The sequence below is a fragment of the Danio aesculapii genome, chromosome 17, assembly GCF_903798145.1.
Source record: "Danio aesculapii chromosome 17, fDanAes4.1, whole genome shotgun sequence".
NCBI lineage: Eukaryota > Metazoa > Chordata > Actinopteri > Cypriniformes > Danionidae > Danio > Danio aesculapii.
This window is the reverse complement of record NC_079451.1, coordinates 33,957,420-33,978,539: the sequence shown is the minus strand read 5'-3', so window position 1 is coordinate 33,978,539 and position 21,120 is coordinate 33,957,420. Positions and strand designations below refer to the sequence as shown.

The window sequence follows — 21,120 nt, the reverse complement described above, 5'->3', positions numbered from 1 at the left end:
ACAATACTTTGCCAACTATATCAATTCCTCTCAGATTTGCCCCTCAACTCTTTTGTTTACACTTTTAAACATAGCAATTTACAACATTAAGTAGCCCTCGAAAATATGTTATGATATGTTTCCCCTGTGCATATTTGATGTTGACTTATATAGAGTTCTACTCGCATTGAGAGGCACAAAGTTCATGAATAATTTACTATTTGGTGTCCTGTAACTGTTTTGTAGAAGCGCTATGCTACGAGTTTAAGTTTCCATTAGCCCAGTGACTATTAGGCTACAGAATAACAACACAAGAACTCAAAGAGACTGATTTTGGAGGACAGTTCATGGCTTGTTTTCTGCAGCGATGAGGGATTGATCATGTGTCCAGAGACGTTATCATTTATGAAAGGTTTTTTTTTTTTGGATCAGAGGCTGATGTCTGAGCAAATAGGTTGTCTGACATAGAAGTAGGCCTACATGACAACAGAACGACATATTGATGGAAAATTGGGTTAGTCAATTTTGTGGGATATCAGTTATTGCAGAAGAATGACGGGACACTCGGAGGATGAGACAAAATCTCTGTCTGTGAAGGATGTGAAGGAAAAACGGGTCTCATTCCCGCCCGATGAGGAGATGGTGTCTGACTTTGTGGAGAGAAGAGCTGAACTTCATCAGGGTGAGATGAAGATGATAATGTTATTTTGAAGGCCTCTTCTTAACAGAGGTGCTTGTCTTGATTTGTGTAACATTGTCACAAAAGCAACAATATTTTTTTTGGCAGTAAAAGTGAAAAAAGTGATCATACATTTGAATTTATTTTACATTATTTTTTAAAATATATTGTTGACAAATGGGAAAAGTGTAAAAAGATTTTAAATTACAATTAATTAGTATAAAGTAATTGAGTAATTATTTTTTATTATGCCGTCAAATGATTATTGTTATAAATATGCCATATAGTCTGGCATATAAACTAAAGTGTGTGTCTTCTGTAAATCATGGAAAAAAATGTCATAATTATTAAAAAAACATATTAATAAAAAAAACAACAACAACAAATGAACCAATCTTACCTATGAAAAGTATTCCTTTGATGGATTTGCTGAATTTCCATCTGAGCAAAAAAAAAAAAAAAAAAAAACTGTAATACAAAAAAAAAATGTAAATACAATAATTGACATAAATCACAGAATCACATCATAGGCACTCAAAACACTCATATAGCAGTAATATTTATATAACAGTTATATCAAATTCTCACTCAGTCACTTCAGTTTATTATCTGCCTTATTAAGGGTCGCCACAGTGCAATGTAAAGCTCATTTTTCTTGCAGATACACATCCTACCACAACCCTCAGTATAGGCAAATTTTGTTTATCCAGTCAAACCAACAACCTTCATGCTGTGAGGCAACCATGCTAACCACTTAGCCAATGTGCTGCTCTTTATAATTGAAGGGGGGGGGGGGGTGTGTCTTGATGATCGGATACGCGGCCGGCCGGAAGTGCGAAATGCACATCAATATAGCAGCATTTTTTAACAATAATTAATATTTTTACATTACTGTGATGGTTGGGTTTAGAGTTGTGGTGGGGATGGGCGTTAAAAATGCTATTTATTGGGTAATGTAATAGCATAAATAATACTCGGTACAACTACTGTTTTCACGTTACTGTGATGGTTGGATTTAGGGTTGGGGTGGGGAGTAGACGTTAATAAAATACAAAAGTATTAACTTCCGGCTGCAACCATATCCGATCTAGCAACAACGAGTAGGGGTGAACCCCCAGTGTCCTGCCAAATTCCCCACATCGGCCTATTTATATAAAGATTTCATGGAATCCCAATCATCCCCATCCACCGAATTGGCTCTGTCACTGTCTCTTCACTCCAATAATTGTACAAACAAATAAATAAACATACATGCACATGCAGTTGATGTCATTTTGACTTTGACTTTTTTTGCTTTTGTCATTTTGAAGTCATTAATCCACTTGTTTATTTGTTTGTTTGTTTTTTTGTCATTCTTTTTAATTATTTTTAAAGTGATGTTTTATAGACCAAGGAAATTTTTATAATATTACCTATAATATTATTTTCTTCTTTGTAAAGTCTTATTTATTTAAATATCATTAGCCCCCTTTAAGAAATGTATTTTTTAAAATAAAGATATTAAATTTGTATTAATTTATAAATAAAGAAAATAATAAAATAAAATGTTATTAAATAAATTCAATAAGTATATTTCTAAAATAAAATAGTCTTTTCCTAATAAGCTACTGTATATGGCTACTGAATCTGCTATTCATTTCTTTTGTTTTTTGATTTGTTCTGTTTTATGATGATAAAGGTAATATTCCTGATGTGGCTTTAATAAGTGTCTTCAATGTGTGCTCTGTTTCAGCTGACAGTCTCACTCTGACAGATATAATTCTGGCCTACAAGCAGAGCTGTGAAAAGCACCACGTGAATCCAAACCCAAAGGCTCTTGATCAATTAAAGGTACAGTGCAGAGAAACGTGCATTAAAACACACGACTGACTTATCATGCTTTGATTTCTTGCTAATATTAGTTTATTTGCACTGAAGATTTGGTTCGAAATAGCTTTAATGAACGCTATTTGGTGAAAATAACTTTGAAATTAAAGAAAGAGCGAGGATGAAAAGAAAAAATAAACACATTTTAATCCCTCTTAGGGAGCAGGTTAATTAGCCAACTGCGTTTTATTGAACTAAAAAAGCAAGACAATAACAAACAGGTAAATGAAAGAAAATGAGAAGCGCGCACACACACATGCACACACATATGCACAAATACACACAGTGGCACACATGCATAATTCAAGCTCTGCACTTACTTACTTTACTTTGACCAGCAACATTAAGAGCATCGGTTTCTCTTCTGCATAAATTTACGATTAGATCAAGGAGAATTATTTGTGGAAAATTAGGGACTTAGCAGTGCTTACATTAAACACACTCTAGGCATTATCTGCGAGCTGCTAATGAAGCCCACTGCATTTGAAGGGAATGTAGGTGGTCCCCCTAAAAGGGTGAAATATGTATGGTTAAGCAGAAGCTAAAAGGAGAGATATTTAGTTGAGAACTGCATGTGAATTTCTAATAAGAGAATGCTAAATGAAATTTGCTGCTTAAAGAGCATATTTATCAAATTAGGTGCTTTTTTCCAGGCAGGATTGTCCCTAGAGGATGGCTGCTGAAAAATATTTAAAGCTCTTATTGTACCCGTGGGCTTTCTCTTTTCTTTGAATTTTCTTTTCTTTTTCTTTAAGTGGGTTAAACAGTATTGCTGTTGGTTATAGTCTTCATAGAAAAGGTAAACAAACAAAAGGCCTGTTTGAAGGTCCCTGTGTCTGCTTTTAAAAAAAAAAAAAAAAAAAAAAAAACAGATGTTAAATGCTTAACCTTCAAAACATATTTGAAATATGTGTACAATTGTGACCATGTTTTTACCATGCTATTATTACCATGTTTCCCAAGCTATAAAAAAAGATACATATAAATTAAACACTTCAGCTTTCAAATCTAAACATTTTTTTTGAGACCTAAATGTCCTATTATTCCACTGTTTCTCAACCACATTCCTGGAGAACCACCAGCTCTGCACATTTTTCATGTCTATTTAACTCAGTGGTTCTCAGTTCTGGTCCTCTATTAACGAGCTGATGATCTGAATCAGGTCTGTTAAGTTAAGCTGCGGTCACACTAGCGTTTGAGCTTGTGAAATTCTGTTGTATGGCACTGCGAAAGGGGGCAGGATTAAACAAGATGATTAGATGTTTAAAAAAGCGAGCGATTGGTCCATATTTTACATTTATGTCCAGAGAGGTCATGTTTTGATCTTCGATTGGTCTCACGCAGTCAAGTGATGCAATTTCGCAGGTCAGAGTTCACCAAGTTTGAACTTTGCAATGTGGTGAACTGCGAAACTTGTCACACAAGCTTGCGTTGACGCATTCGCGGGTGTATGAATGGTAGTCTACGGGAAGAAAAGCCCAGTGTAACCTCAGCTTAAGGAAGACATGCAAAATGTGCAACGTGGGCAGGGTTGGTTGGTGAATTTTACAATCTTATTTGCTGAAATAATAAATTAAAAACTCCTTTTATTATGTTATAAAGACTTTCAGGAAATGGAAAAAAATCGTGTGAGACTGATGAGGCCAGAGGAGAGAATAACATCAAATTTACTGTCCTGTCCCATAGACACTGCATTAGAAATGCCTTGCACAAGCGGTTATTAGTTTTTTGTAATTTGAATAAAAGATGATATTATACATACAGAAATACACATAAATGTCCATACGTTTTTTTAAAAATCTAAATTTTAAAAACTTTCAAGAATTTAAGATGCTGATGACCGTGCTGATAAACGTGTCATAACAGGCTTCCGAAAAGGGTCCATTGAGAACATCTGCCTTAACCAAACATACCTGATTCAGATCATCAGCACATCAACACAGACTGAAAGTTTTTTAATGGGTGTGTCAAACAAAGGAGACATCCTAAACATGCAGTGTTGGTGTTCCTTTAGGAACGTGGTTGAGAAACACTGCTCTATTCTGTTTTGCACTGTAAAACATGCTAATACAGAATTCATGTTGAATACAGAATAAGATAAGATTTTGAAGAATGATGGTGGCTGGCACCTATTGATTTTCATAGCAGGAAAACAAATTATGGAAGTCAATTAGTGCCAGCAACCAGCTTTTTTTTTTTTTTTTCTTAATTTCCTCATTTTCAGCAGGGAAAATAAACTCAAATAGGTGAAGAGTGAGCAAATGATGACAGAATTGTTTGTTTTGGAATGAACTGTTACTTGAATACCTTTTTATCTATTCTGTGTGCTCAGGCCCATCTACTGAAGGCCTATTGTTGTGATCATATCACAATAAATAATTAGTAAAAATCTAATATATTCATTAAGGTACTGCATTTGCAAAGTTTTTTTTACTAAAAACCCTGCATTGCTTATATATGAGCATTTCTGTATCTCCTCCAGGTCAAAATGTATTTAAACAGTTTGTGGGCTAAAGCAGCGTCATTTTCATTTCCTGTTTTGTTTAAAGCCTTCAGCTCACTCTAGAAGTTTCACATTCAAAGTTTTCCATGTCCACTCCTTTCTCAGAATGCTCAGAAACTTCTTGATATGAGTTATTATCCCAGGGGCTTGTAAATGAGTAACGTTTGTTGAAGTGTCACCGCCACTGAAGTGCAAATCCTGTCGGAGGTGGTGGCAATTGTAGTATCAGAAAATAACAAAGAGAAAAGACTTACAGAAGCGCCCCATACTGTATGAGTGCTCGCCTCAGAAGCATCATCAAACGATTCAGCATTTCACATCTCCCTACAGGATAAGGCGTAGATTTTTTGAGAAGTTTGTATTTCAGACTGAATCGTCCTCCCATTAGAGCGAATGCAGCGCTGCAGAGCTCCCCGAAAACATCCTTGCTCCCAGCCTGACTCTGTGGAGCTGTTGCGCTCTGAGCGCTGAACATTCATCAGAAAGACACAGAGTGTCTGAAGTGAAATAAATGTCCTCCCCCCAATATGGAGGAGAATTTCACAATCTCTCACATCTAAACACAGTACAGTATAAATAACTTTCACACTTTTAATCTTTAATGTCCATCGCACCCTCTAGACTACAAGGATCCGCAATGATTTCTTTCTTTGCCGCATGAAAGTGGCATGTTTATTCCTTTCCCAGCTGCACCACCGCAGTCACCATCCATGTAGCCAATCATGTTGTTTTTTAGGCTAGTTATTTATCATTTTCTTTGACAAGCACCAAATTGTTCTATTAAATGTCTTTTTTTCTCCCCTCAGCTCTGGTGCTGATGAAGAACCGGGGAGACGGCGTAACATTTTATGAAAAAAAAAAATTGTGTACATTTTCATTTTGTTAATGATAAATTAAGTTATTAATTTTGTCTATGCTCTTTCTAGACACTGCAGGTTTAATTGCTAATTGTTAACTGGGAATGAATATATTTGCATATTAATTAGATCCCAATTTACATTTTTAATTTGCTGCCTTCAAAGGGTGTGAGATAAAAGGTCGTGTTATTTTAAATAATTTATCCTTTATTGCAGAAAAGATGCTGAAAGGAAAGTGTGCGGCTGATTTTAATCCCTGAGAGCTTTTACTGTATAAAATGTTTCGAAATAATTTTTTCCACTAATTAAATGAGGAAAAAAGGAGAAATATATGCTCTCAAACAGTTGCTAATACAAAGCCACCCAGACTGCAGAGCGCTGGAGTGGGTCTCCAGGAGTCTTTGAGCGAAGAATTGGAAATGCACTTGAGATGCCGTCTGTGGAAGTCAAGTTTATAAGCTGTGTCCCGTTCTGCCTGGAGGAAGCAAAGCTCTTTTTATCACTTCATTTTGTCCTCTCCCTCCTGACACATCAATGCATTTTGTACTTTGTCATTTCATTTTCCTCAATACACAGCACAGAACATTGCGAAGCAGCGAAGGGCTTCAGAACTTTTCACATTTATTAAGATGGAAAACATCAAACAAAAAGGAGAGGTACAAATCCATGGCCTTAAGTCATCCTTGTCGAGACTTTTCTTTTAGAATAACATTAAACCGGGACGGTCTTCTGTGCTTAATTTGTTTTGCTCTAAACGCAGAATCCCATATGACGTCCTGTTCGTGTTTACAGCAGGTTGACTGAGGGACTTCATCAGTCCGTCGCCTGATAGATGCTAACTGCCATCTGCTATAGCTACAGTCTAGCGGCTAGATTGCCAGATTGAGTTAAAATGATCTGTGCTGTGACATACTTGAAATCAACATAAACTGTTTGGTGTCACTTTCAAACGTTGATGATTACATTTCGTTTGAAGTATATTGGTGACTGGAGTATAATTACAAGCTCCACACAATACTTAAACATTAGCTCATTTGATACTGCAGAGATGCAATAGTGGTTCGGATCATTTCTGAAACAGCACAAATAAATACAAGTGGACATGAAAGATGAGCACAGTGTTTTTTAAAGGGAAAGTTCCCTTTAAAAATGTAAATGCTGTCACCATGTACTCACTCTCAACTTGGTTCTAACTAGTTTGAGTTTCTTTCGTCTGTTGAACACAAAAGATTGAAGAATGTGGGATAACAGCCACCATTGACTTGCATAATATTTTTCTTTCCTATTCTGGAAGTCAATGGCTCCTGGTTTCCAACATCCTTAAGAATATCTTGTTTTGTGTTCAACAGATGAAAGAAATTTGTTTGAGTAAGAAATGTTTCATTTTTTAGGGAACTAATAATGAATAAAAAATAGCACAGCATTGTTTTAAATGTATTACTTATACACCCACTGATCACTTTATTAGGTACACCTTACTAGTACCAGAGGGGACCCCCTTTTGCCTTCAGATCTGTCTTAATTCCTTGTGGCATAAATTCAACAAGGTACTGGAAATATTCTTCAGATATTTTGGTCCATATTGACATGATAGCATCACACAGGCTGAACTTCCATGATGCAAAGTGCTCTATTGGATTGAGTTCTGGTGACTGTGGAGGCCATTTGAGTACGGTGAACTTATTGTCATGTTCAAGAAACCAGTCTGCGATGATTCACGCTTTATGACATGCTGCGTTCCAGATTCCTGCTGGAAGTAGCCATTAAAGAGAAGGACATGGTCAACAACTGTACTCAGGAAGGCTGTGATACAATGCTAAACTGGTACTAACGAGCCCAAAGTGTGCCAAGAGTTGATTTGCTGACATGTGATTGGCTGATTAGAAATTTGCGTCAATGAGCAGTTGGACAGGTGTACCTAATACAGTGGCCAGTGAGTGTATATTATTAATATAATATGTATATTATATTTACAACGATAAACTCTAAAATCAGCATTTTGATATCATTTTAAGAGTTTTTGTCCATTCAAGCTTAACAAAATGCAAAAGAAAATGCTATTTGCTGTGCGAGCGTTATGAGACATGCATGGCTCTCATTGTGCCAAATTGAGTTTTCTTTTGATTCTTTCTGGTTTCACTTAAAACAACTGAAATAATGGAGGTGAAGGTTAAACTTTATTAATGGATCATGTGTCTCAAACCATATGGCAGAACTTACCTGTGATTAGTTACATACCTGACAGAGAACTGCTTTGATAAATACTAAACATAAACCCCAAATAAAATGGTATCTGCATGCTTGGCCAAATATAGAAGATATAACTCTTAAGAGTATTTAGATAACATTGATTGGCTCTGTCATCTTAATATTTTATAGTCATATTAATGTAGCAAAGAATTCTAGCCCAGATTTGGCATAAATCTGGCACAGCAGGGATTCATTCAGCATTGGCATACAGCATGTGGACTAAACATGGCCCTGGTTTGGCAGAGGTGGCACTGTCTTTAAGGTGGCACACAATACTTGGGTCAGATGTAAAATGTAGTATTTGGCCCAGATGTTAAGAATTCATATGTGGGCCATGTAGGTTTGGCCAATCTTGACCCACATTTAAAATAATTTTTTATTGTTTTCAAATAAAGAAAAAAAAATTTTGACCAATCAGGTCGCTTCGAGAAAAAGCACACCTATGAGTTTATCAATTTCATTGTAGTTGTGACACACCAACATATCTGGCCCATTTTAGGCTCAGTTATAGGTTATTGACTTGGCTGAGACTTGGCCCAGCTATGGTCCATGTTTGGCCCTTGTTTGGAAGCCAGACTTGGCTGATGGGCCAGAGATGTTTTGCTATGTGGGATGTTATCATATTTCCTAAACCGAAGCATTTTACAGAGCACAGGCTGAATCATGCATTAATATTGAAATATTGGCCTATACGATAACCTTTGAGCTCAGTAATCTCTTGATTTTCTGTCTGCCTCTTTTTCATGCAGCAAATTACCTGTGTTACCGACAGAGCCAGATGTTTTGACCTGTCTGGTAAGTTCAGCAATGCACTGTTTATTATTTTTACTATACCTTTCGAATAGCATTATTTGTTTTTAAAGCTAAGCACCACCAGAAAAATCCCCCCAGTGCTATCATTTTACCCGAGACATTCATCCCTTCATCCATTCAGGTATTGCAGCTTTATTCATCTTTCCACCAGCACGTATTTGGCATCACTAGCCTGACCTCCTGTAAACGCTCTGCTGCGCAATCCTAAAACAAACAGAAAAATCTTTCAAATTCATAGACACAACTCTGGGAGGAGACGCACACCAACCGTGACAACATAATGGAAGGTTCAAACATGCATTTTAGCAATCAGATGTTTTGTTTATCTTTTCTTCAGTTGTAAAACTCGGATAATTTGCCCTTTGTGCAAGACTAAAACGTGGAATCATGTATAAGTCTGTTTGTTCTGAGAATCTATGGAAATTATGGGACCATAAGAATATGCAGCTAAAACTGGTTTCATTCATGCAAACACAACAAGGGCTAAATAAAAAAAAAACTGCCCTCTTTCTCTCCTCCCATTCCCTCGAATAAATAATTTAACATGCAACTGAAATTAAACAAGATGTATGGAAAATTGAGAATTGTGACACATTCATTCTCTCAAATAATGATAGAAATTTTTGTCACAAAATAATAGTTCCAGCCCAAACTCATTCCAATGGATGAGTGGGTGTTTGACCATCAATTAATTTGTGGAAATTACATATAAACTTATTTGTATTAATAAAAAAAAAATCACAAAAAGTTTAATTTTAAGGTGTGATCAATTTTTCAGCATTAAAAGCATTAAAAGGATGCACTGTAAAATGCAGGGTTCCACACAATTCATTCATGTTATCCCAACACAAATTGATTAAGTTAACTTAACACTTTTAACAAATTTATGTGAATTGAACATAAAAAATAAGTTGTCCCAATGAAATCTCAAAAATTGTGTTGTTTCAGCTTATTTTAAATAAGTAGTTTGAACAAGCAGAAAAAAAAATATTTTTTGAGTGTAGTTTGGCCAAAGATGAAAATGTTATCATCATTAACTTTCCCTTAAGTGATTTCATATCTTTATGAATTTATATTTTAACAACACACGAACAGATGTTTTGAAGAATTTTAGAAACTTGTAACCATTGACTTCCATAGTAGGTAAAATAAATACTATGGAAGTCATTGGTTACAGGTTTCCAACATTTTTCAAAATAACTTCTTTTGTGTTCAAGACAAAAAAAGACACTAAAAAGGATATGTGAAAAGTGAAGGGTGAGTAAACGATGACAGAATATTCACTTTTGGATGAACTATTTTTTTAAGATCAACTCAAATAGCTATAAATCTGTATAATTATCAAGAAATAACTTTCTGCATTTCACAGGTAAAACATTTATGGATAAAAATCAATCAATGAATGACATTTTCGCTTCCAGAACAGACTGTTGATCTCTGTTGGGGGTAACGCATTACAAGTAAAGCGAGTTACGTAATAATATTACTTAATACTTAATAAGTAACGAGCAAAGTAACACATTACACACCAAGTAATAATATTTGAGTTACTGGTTTAAAAGTATGACTTAAGATACTTTTCAGATGAATTAATTCACTTTAAAAAAATAATTTGCTGAATTAAAATGAGTGTAATCATGTTGAATCACACTCAATGAGACAACGAGCTCCCAGCATGAACAGACAGAACCCAAGATGGCAGAGCCTTACATTTCTGGAAGTATTCTCATTACTTTGAACACCTGGAAGAAAAGGGGATTTTCTCAATGGACAGTGATTTTACTTCACTAATAAGACAAAAACACAAAAGTAGTGAACATATAGCTATCAACTTTCATTAATCTGTTTATACAGCTGCGTTAGGAAGTTCTCAGAAGGTAACATTATTCTAATCATTTTTTTAAATAATTAGTTTTTTTTAAAGGTAAATGAAGGTTTAGGTTATACAGTGTGGCATTAAATGCAGAGCTCCTCTATTTAAAAAAGAAAAACACCCTCTCTGAAAGAGATATGTTTGAAAGGCAGGTATGAAAAAGTAACTCAAAAGTAACTCAAAAGTAACAATGCGTTACTTACCATAAAAAAGTAACTAAGTAACATAACTAGTTACTTTTTTGGGGAGTAACTCAATATTGTAATGCACTACTTTCAAAAGTAACATTCCCCAACAATGTTGAACTTTATCAAAGACCTAAACAGATTGATGACCCATGCATCTCAGACTTTTTATATGTATCAAACATGTAGCTTTTTAAAAAGTTAGCAGTCTATTTCCATTTTCCCTGAAGTGTGGTTTAAGCCAACAGCAACTGTACTTTTTAAAGCTACTACCACACTCTGATAAGATCAGACTTTGACGAGTCTGTTAATTGAAATGTACATGCCGATGCTGAAGGGCATTAGTTTGGGATTAAACTGCTGTCCCTTTGATGACTGAAACAGCGGTTATTGATACCAGCAGAAGTGAGCTTGAAGTGCGGGTCAGCATGTTCTGGCTTCCTGCGCCCTGTCACGCACTGATGCCATCTAACTCCAAGTCTCAGTGTCATTATCTGCACATGGCAGAGGGGATTAGAAAAATGGGATTTCTGATCCCCCCTTCCTATGGTACAGTTAAGTGATTATTGTTAAAAAAAATTACAAATGATTATGCTAATGATGAATAAATTATTATCTTCCCAACATGCAGCTCTGAGCGATCTGGCTTCTCCCCGACCAGGAAGATAAGAGTTTATGAGGGGAAGGGGGCCTTTGCAACGCGTGTCTAATATAGACGGACTGCTGTGGCCATCAAAGTATTTCTCAGGGCTTTGTTTAAAAGTCATCTGTTCCTGCATAATCAGACGCTCTTTGATTGTCTTCTCCACTGAAGGGGAGGGGATCAGACGTGATTGTGTTATGTGTGTTAGTGTCTAATATCTCCTTCTTTGGAGAGGCAGAGATTGTGTAGTGTGTTTTAGGGAAGCTGGTGCTGTGAAGAAATTATAAAATCTGGTAGGAAAGAGGGTTACTCAAAGTGTAAGGCGTCTCCATTTTGATTGCTTTTCCAGGTGAACGGTTAGATTATTGCTCCTGCGAATCTCTTGAAGAGATCCTGAAATCAGTGCAGTTTGATTTTATCAGTCTGCAGGGGACCGAGCTTGAGGAAAATGTAAGTACAGTAGACAATGGACATTTGCATCTATTCACACATGGTTCTATTGCTGGCCAAGACATCAGTTTTCAAATTTGGTAAAGTTTTCCAAATTGTGTATGTTTTTATAAATTAATGAATGCTTAAATTAGGCTAACTGGAGAATAAATAAATAATAGTAGCTATACTTATACTACTACTACTGATAATAAAGTAGTCTGCATTATAAGTTAATGTATTTTATTTACCATATAGTTATAGGGTAACCTAAATTAGCAATTGCTTACTCTATCTTCCCAGCAATATTTCCAAAATTTTCCCGCAATTTAGGCAATTTTCTGATTTGGAATACATGACTGAGTCAGTGGCTAGTTTATTTATTTTAGGTAGATTTGGCAACCGTGCCTATTCGCGCCAAACAATGCATGTCCGGTTTCTGTTTATTTGTTCAAATTCTCGGGTTTGTTTTGTTACTATTATGTTGTTTATTTTATCTCATAAGGGAGCATCATCTTTGCTAGATATGGTTTTGTACTACGAATCGGCAACACACCTCGATGTTTCTGCAAACTCAGGCATGGGTTTCTCCGGTTGGCTTTCACTGTCACATCTCCTCAGACAGGTAACTATAAGATTTTGATATTTACTGCACATAAAGTGCCACTGGACAATTGCTTATGGCATGTAGTTTAATAATGTGATACAATATAGTGAATAATGAATAATAATATATTAATCTGCAATAACATTCTGAGTTCATCCTTTATTAGTACACTTTATAAATATTTCTGCATTAAGTAACGTTAGTCTAAATAAATGTTAGCCACTACAGTAACTGAACAATTCACTAACTCATAGCTTCTAAAATAAATTTGTACATAGACAACATATAGTGCAATTATAATGCCTACAGAGTGAATAAAGATTACATTTAGCATTTTAATTTAAATAAAAATGATCGTATTAAAAAAAAACACTTTGATGAAACAAAAACTTACTATACACACACGCACATGCACGCACACACACACACACACACACACACACACACACACGCACACACGCACACAGACAGACATATGTATGCATACAGCTCCCTTAATCTTTTAAAGTTAAATTTCACGCCTCATGTTTTAAATGTGTTATCAAGTGTGAACCGATACCGCACAGTGGTATTCAGCCTGAATTGGACGCAATGAATTACCATGCATCAAAGATGAAAATGTCCGCACTGCTGAATAAAGCCACATTCACACTTTGATTTTAATGGACATCATTATAGTCCTCATAAAACTCCTGACAATATGTGTTCATTTAGCAACCGCTCTAGATGAAAGACAGCATCACCTCATGGTGACGAGGACTTCAATGGTAAAAAGCAAAGGCACGCTCTCAGGCAGTATTATATGAGATCAATCAAATTCTCCCAAGAAAGGGAAAGAAGAAAAAAATCTGGACACTTTTGAAGTGGTGGACTAAAGGATGAATCTCCGGAATGGCCTGCAGATCTTTGGGAACCTCCCGTCAGAATTGTTTTCCGGTTTTTGACGTTTCTGCTTCTGTAGACAGGGTGGCTTTTTGATGAGAGAGGGTGAGACAGAAAGGCCAGTCCGCAGTGAGGGCAAAACCAGGCCTCTGAGTCTCTCTCTCTCTCTCTCTCTCTCTCTCTCTCTCTCTCTCTCTCTCTCTCTCTCTCTCTCTCTCTGATGGTTTGCTGTCTGGTCTCTTCAGAGTGGATGCCTGTGGAGGCTGGATGCTTGCAACATGCCCATGGTGGACTACGCTGCGCAGGCCTTGTCAAAAGCCCTTCTCACCAGCAGGCTGACAGTGTTACACCTTGAAAACACCTGCCTGAGCGGCAAACCTCTCTTCACACTTGGTATGCCCAGCACACACCATCCGCTTGAAGTGCATGCGATCCAACAATAGAAGAAAGTTTGGGTGCCAGCGGCCTGAGAATATGACCTTGTGCTGTGAAATGCAAATAATGGTGCATTGTGGGAAATGGGGTCAACTGCATTTCTTCAGACTTTTTTTTATGTGTTTGCGCTGGATTAAGACCTCAGTGTGCTTCAAGTGAATCTGAAGAACAAACTGGCATCATTTCAAACTAAATCAGACCGAAACAAACGTCGTTTTGTGAGTTTTAAACTGCTAACCAAAACAAACGTTGTGGAAAACTTTGCTTCAGCAGAATCTACTACTGTTCTGTGGCAATGGGTTATATGCACAGCTAATGTTTTTCAGCCAATGATAAACCTCCGGTGAAAGCTTAATGTGACTATTTTTAATTTCATAAGGTTCCTTTTACAGCATCGATGTTGTAATGTAATTACAAAACATTCAGTTAAATAGACTTAAGCTTTCATTTAGTTGTTTAAGCATAAAACGAGATAAAAGACTGTGTACCCGCTAGCGCCGTCAAGATCAGCAGGCGAGTGCAGAAACTCCATTAAAAATACTGGGGTAAAATAAACTGTCATATTTTAAAGACATGGTGGTGGAAAATGGGATTTAATGCAGTGCTTCTTGTGCAATCTGAGACCCACTTTATGTCGTATATCTATCAGGCAGTGAAGATCACTGATTTTTAAAGAAAAGAGACCTTAAACATTGCAATTTTATAATGGAAAAACTGTTCACCGGAAGTGCTGAGGCTTGCTGGCTGAAATTAAAAGTCGGTGTGCATATCCTCCATTATGTGATAGATTGGTGTAGCTACAGTGTATTAGACTAGGCCTGGAAAGATAACCGTTATCACGGTATACCACGGTTTAGAAATGTCAAGGTTTTAAAACCGCCAAATTTTTCTGCTATACCGTTCCTATGGTTTATGTAAGGTTTTTTAAAATGCTTTTTAGGACAACAGTATCTCCAGCAAAAACGATATCCAAAGATGCCATTTTAAAATGTAAAGAAATCAGTGTTTTTGAAACTAATGAAGACAGCAGAAGTTAATAATTAGTTTGAATTGTTTAGCTACTTCTCCAAAATATTTTAAATGTTTCTTATCATAAAATATATTGTGTTCAAAGGGGAATAACGTTTTTGTTTTTTACCCAGACATTTGAAAAGCACATATTTTAGAGCAGTAATCACAATGCCGTCAAACCGTGTTATTTTTATCTAAGGTTATCATACCATCAGAATCTTATACCGGCCCATGTCTATATGAGACTCAACCCTCTTTGACAAGGAAATTGTCTCTAGTGCATACAAATATTCGCCAGTATATTTATAGTAGAAATGGAAATGCATTTCTGCTTGAAACCAACACTGACACTGTTTTTCCATATGTAGTACATGCAAAGCATGCTTGCTTTAAAGCAATATCCTGCATAAAGTGCTGTACTGTATACATAAGCATGATGTGAGTTGAGTGCTGATTTGCACAGCTAGAGCAAACATAGCACATGACTATTATCAGATGCTTTCAACACTGTAAGTGTTTGTTTATTCACTCCTGTAATTTTAGCTGTATGCTTATTGTTGTTTAGAGAAAACACATATTTACATATTCACCCAAACGCAGCATCGTAGGTGACATTGACTACGTTTACATAGACATCATTAATCGAAATAATTGCCTTAATATGAATAAGACAATAATATGATTGTGTTTACATTAGATGCTTTTTGAATGTTCCTATAATGATCCTGTGTTACATGTTATAGTACATAGTTCGATTAACGTCAATGCGTCAGCAAGCTATCTACATTTCCTCCGGAGTTTCATGTATTTTAAGATGTTTTATTTATAATTTGTCAACTTTAGCTGCAGTTTGGCACTTTTACTTTCATTTAGGAACATGTCATGCATGCCCCCCATGACAAACAAGATATTGGATGCGAGTATGAACTGCTGGAAGAGTGTTTTTTTAATGGAATTTGATACTGTATGCCGTATGGGGAAAAAAACTCAACATTTTGCAAAGTCTGTGGTCCTTCACTGACTCGATAGATGCAGAGAATTGTGTCAAACAGCTGTGAGTGTATGCAGTATTCTGTTGACAAATGCGACGAAAATCCTACACAACGGAACTCTCACAGTGCATTGTGGGTTTTCTCAAGTGTGCATCGATTGTACATTCGTTATTATGGTGCAATGAAAGTGAAACTGCCGAATTGCAGTCATAGTCGAAAAGTCAAAAAATTTTAAATGAAACACCAGAAATTACATGAAACCCTGAGGGAAATGTGGATAGCATAGTGTCGCAATGACGTTAATCGAATTGTCCTATTCCGATTAAGCCAAGTCATATGATTACTGATGTCTATGGAAATGTACTCAATAGCTACGTTTCCATCCAGCTATTTTTATAAGCATTTTGGAAATGCCATGGTTAATGGAAATGCCAAGATGTGCATAAATTTTGAAAATGCACATAAAAAACCTATGTGCATAACTGAGGAGGATAAACTTTTTATTTGATAAGATGAAACTACGATGGAAAGACTAAACAAATTCCAGTATGTGCAATAAAAAAGTCATGTGATTTTGTTAAAAGAGATCATGTGATGATAAAAATGTGTGGGAATGGACAAACCAGCACGCTGACCACATTGTCTGTGCTCCATGTCTCACGGTCAGGATTGTCAATGTCAGGATTGCCTTCAGAGTTGCAAGTCATTTATTAAATGAAGAAAGGATTCACGCAGCTTCTCTTATCGCAGCAAATTCCGTTTTTACTCTTGATATTTGGCACCAGATAATCAAAAAGTGACGATTTTGTTTGCTTTGACTTGTTGGATGGAAACACTGGTTTATTTACATGTCTTTAATGTGATAATCCAGTTTTGCGCATAAAGTTAATTCGCATTTTTGGATGTTAACATAGCTATTGAGAGGTTTGCTAACAGTATACTGTTAAGGTATTTGAACTTTTGTTAAGCAAAGCATAAAAACGGGTCTTAAATGTAAGCGAATTCTGAAAACACTGCATCTGTGCTAATATAAACTCATCAGGGAGGGCCAAATGTTTTTTTCTTCTCTTCATTGTGACATTTGGCTTGGTGTTGGTCTAACAAGTGCTGTGCAAAATTTCCCACTGCATAAGTACATTGACTCCAGGCGGAGTTTTACATACTTTAATGATATCAAGACAGCACAACATACCATCCCAAAGGGTGCGTTATCTTCAATCAAAATCACACCTAATGTTCACAAAGATTTTTTTTAACAATGCAGAAAGTGCTAATATCGGCCTACAAGTCGCTTCACTTGCTCTATAGTGCGAACACTGCAATATGTCAGTAGTAAAGTACAGATAGCATGTGTTTGAAATGAGCGTTCTTCATGAGCGACTCTGGCCAGCAGGAACAGATGAAGCAGGACAAGGGGAGGAGTGGCAGATTTTGGCCCAGTGACCCTAACAGCCAGACTGGGCTTGGATTAGATGTCGTAATCTTCTTCCTGTCACTTTACACATTGCTGCACCGATCCGTTCAGGACACTTCGGCCAGCTCGCTGTGAGATGGAGTCTTTCCCGTGGCACTGTAGAGCTTACCTCTTAAAAAAGGACACAGGACTACAGCCACAGGGATGAGACGGCCCTTCAATATTGTGAAAGGCATTGCCATTAGGACATAGGTTTCTGCCTCAGAGTAAAAGGTTTGCTCATTCTAATTGTCATCTCACAATTTTGTGGCTTTATTTCTCACAAATGTGAAAGCTTTGTTTCACATTTCATATTATGAATTTATGTTCTATTTTACTATAAAAATAACAAAATCAGATCTCTTGTTTAAAGAGCCCCTATTTGGTTTTGGGGTCTCCAACAACAGGCTGATATGCATGCAAGGTCAAAAAACACTTTCATTGTACTATATTTTTGCATTTATTTTTACCTAATTATCGCAACAACTCCCATATGATTAGTTCAGTGATTCAGTTGTTCCCAAACCCCTCCTTTGCCCGATGCTAATCTACGCTGATTGGTCTGATAACCCATTCTGTTGCGATTAGTCGACTACATTTAGCGCAAGACAGAGAGAAATGCCCACCACGGCTTTATCAACATTGTTGAAGTAGTCAGAGTGCAGGGTATATGTGTGAGCCCAATGCAGGAGTGCATTAATGCAATGCAGTTAAACACCAGCATATTGATTAATTCTTAACCATAATAACAATGATATGTGAAGATGGGATATGTGAATATAAAGAGTTAACCAAATACAGTACAAGCCGCATGGAGCGATTACAAGTGACACATCACAATTAAATACATATTAGAATCGCATTTACTTACACTTGTGAAATGGAGGAAGAAACTGATCCATGAACTGTTTACTGATAAAGTTCCTGTTAAGCTCTGGCAAAGTCCCATACATCAAGAGTCTTTTCTGATTCTTCCTTTAACGAATCCCCTCTTGCAGGGTAGATTATGGCATTAATCACCAGAACGTTCACTCATTATAGTTCACTCATCTTCAGTCATTATCAGTCCCACACACACCTGCACTCTGCTAGCGTTTGAAGGAAAAGGCACGTTCACGTTTTACCGGATCCAGCACAGAACATATTTGGCATTGTTTCGTGTCAACGCCAATACGAACAGGCAAAAGATCCGGACAAATGACAAATCATTTAAACAACTCTGAGTTGAATCTTATTTAAAAATCTATATCTTTAAACAAGGTGCACTTTCAGATTTAAACCTCAGCTAGATGTTTTCATTCACTTATAGCTGTGTTGCACACTGTATAGAAGGTAATATAGAAGGTAATTTTGAAAAACCCATAATAGGGGCTCTTTAAGTTGTCCTTTCAAGTAGCATGCAAAAAAATGTGGCATGCAGTACAGTTTGATTCTTGAACAAATGACTCTTTTGAACTGGATATTTTCAATTAATAATTAAAAAAAGCTAATCAGATAAAACATATTAGATTGGACTGACGCTTTTTTGATATATTTCATTAATGACTCTCTCACAGTAAAACCGTTTTTGTACATGTAATGTTTGTCTTACTGAGCACTTGTTGATTTTGCCAACTGAAGTCAATGATGCAGCTTTTTACATATAGAATACAAGTCAGTTTAATATAGTCAAATGTAGCTTGAATGCTTTTGCAGTCCAAAATGACTTCATAAATAATGCTATGGATATCCTTTTTAAATAAATTAATATATTGTCTCATTTGTTAAGTTACAAAAATTAAATGTAAGAAAGAAAAATCAATAACAATTATGAAACTTAGGAAAAATCAAATGATAAAAATATGAAAATAATTTGCCAGTAGGTGGCAGCAAGTGACCGACAATAAGTGAGTCATTCAATTAATTCATTCAAAGAGCTGATTTATTACAGTTTTGAATTGTTGAATGGTGGAGTACGGATTATTGAATCATTGGATCGCCTGATTCATTAAAAATTGCTGAATTGTTTAGATGTTGATACAGTTGTTCTGCTGTTATCATTCTTCTGAAGTATTTTCTTAATGAAACAGAGAGAAAACAACTGTTAAAAACAGACAGACATAATTGCATAATACACAGAATTGTACATAATTGCATAATTGTATCTTTAGTGGCATTCCTATATTGATGTTTTTGCAAGGTTATTGTCCAGTTAAGCATCTTATTGACAAGTATACAATTATGTTAAGCCTATACATATAAATGCTTTCCATCATTACATTTTATTGTTTATGACATAATACAATCTATATTATTACTATTTTTTATTAGGGATGTGATACATGAATTATATGTCAGAAAAAAAGGAAAATCATGGCTTATGTGAGCCAATTCATTCACCAAATTTATCACAATTTGCATTTGGGAAACAATATTGGATGTTGAAAGCATATCACACTGCTCTTTTTGGCCATCAGGGTATCCTGTACATGGTTTGTTGTCACTGCAGTACCATGATGCTAATGTCTGAAAGGAAATGGCTGCCCCTGAAAATGACTGAAAGGGAGAAAGAGATGTTGTAGACACAGGCCATTAACAGAACCCGATAAAATGACCTTAAATGAGACAGAGGAGTGGAGTGGCACATCCCATGTCTTGGTGGCTCTGTCTCTTTAAGCAGCATGTGGATCCATTTGATATTTTGGGGCCACTCGGCCGCCCCCCTCATTCTTCCCAGCGGGATGCCCAGCTTCTGATCATTGCTATCGATCGGTGGGGCCCTGATTGCGGGACTCGCTGACTCGCACAGTGGAGTCCCTCCGATCAATTCAACGATCCCCCTATTTGGTTCCTACTGTGTATGATGACGATGTTGGCATTCCGCATGCAACCGAAAGGGTCTGATCAAATCTGCCGCATTGATTTGGACAGTCTGCTCTGCGAGTCCACAGACAAAAAGCCCATGAAAGCTTCTCTGGCCCTAAAAGGGAGACGTAATGATGTTGACGATTAAAATGATGGCCGTGATAATCACAGCGATGTAAATAAAAACGATAATGGAGTTAGTCCTGCACAACCTCAAGTTTTCAATGAGCCTTTGTTGTGGTTTGGAAGAACTGCTCTCGGCATTCATAGAAATCCGTTCTTCTCCTTTTTATTTTTTTGTCCATCCAGATTGTCTTACATGACATCTTTTGTTGTTGCACTGGGCACACATATCTCGGACAAGGACAAAGGACAATGCTTATTGAACATTTTTCTCAATTCTTGCCCTAGTCGGTGCTCTGAAAAGGAACGTGGCTTTGCAGGAGCTTTACCTCTCTGAAAACAACCTCAACGGCTATCAGGACTCCATGCAAGTTGCCGACCTGCTCAAATTCAACAGCACTCTTAAAACCTTGGACCTAAGCAACAATGCCACGTCTGACTCAGGTACACCCATTTGGTTTGAGGACGTATTGTGCGCTGCCAATAGCACGCTTGAATAGGTTTTTGTGGTTAAAACGCACAATTTGTTTCAGCTCTTGTGTAGTCATCTCTCTTTGTTCCACAGGTTTGGAGGAGATTTGCGATGCTTTGAGCTTTCAGAAGACTGGTTTGAGAACGCTGATACTGAGCAACAATCACATCACTCATCTTGGCATGAGCCATCTACAGAACGTTCTGGTGAGATTTTTCTCTCCG

The 21,120-nt window shown here is 36.6% G+C and overlaps 1 protein-coding gene across 1 annotated transcript in view; it reads left to right on the top strand.

The window, feature by feature from the left end:
- The first annotated feature begins 531 nt into the window (after window positions 1–531).
- si:dkey-288a3.2 (protein phosphatase 1 regulatory subunit 37) overlaps window positions 532–21,120 on the top strand; it is a 77,971-nt gene continuing 57,382 nt past the window's right edge. The window contains exons 1-9 of the mRNA XM_056477287.1: window positions 532–661; window positions 2,391–2,488; window positions 8,884–8,929; window positions 11,390–11,554; window positions 11,998–12,098; window positions 12,583–12,702; window positions 13,812–13,959; window positions 20,713–20,868; window positions 20,990–21,102. Of these exons, the coding sequence (XP_056333262.1) occupies window positions 532–661; window positions 2,391–2,488; window positions 8,884–8,929; window positions 11,390–11,554; window positions 11,998–12,098; window positions 12,583–12,702; window positions 13,812–13,959; window positions 20,713–20,868; window positions 20,990–21,102 (1,077 nt within the window). The remainder of the gene's footprint in view (window positions 662–2,390; window positions 2,489–8,883; window positions 8,930–11,389; window positions 11,555–11,997; window positions 12,099–12,582; window positions 12,703–13,811; window positions 13,960–20,712; window positions 20,869–20,989; window positions 21,103–21,120) is intronic.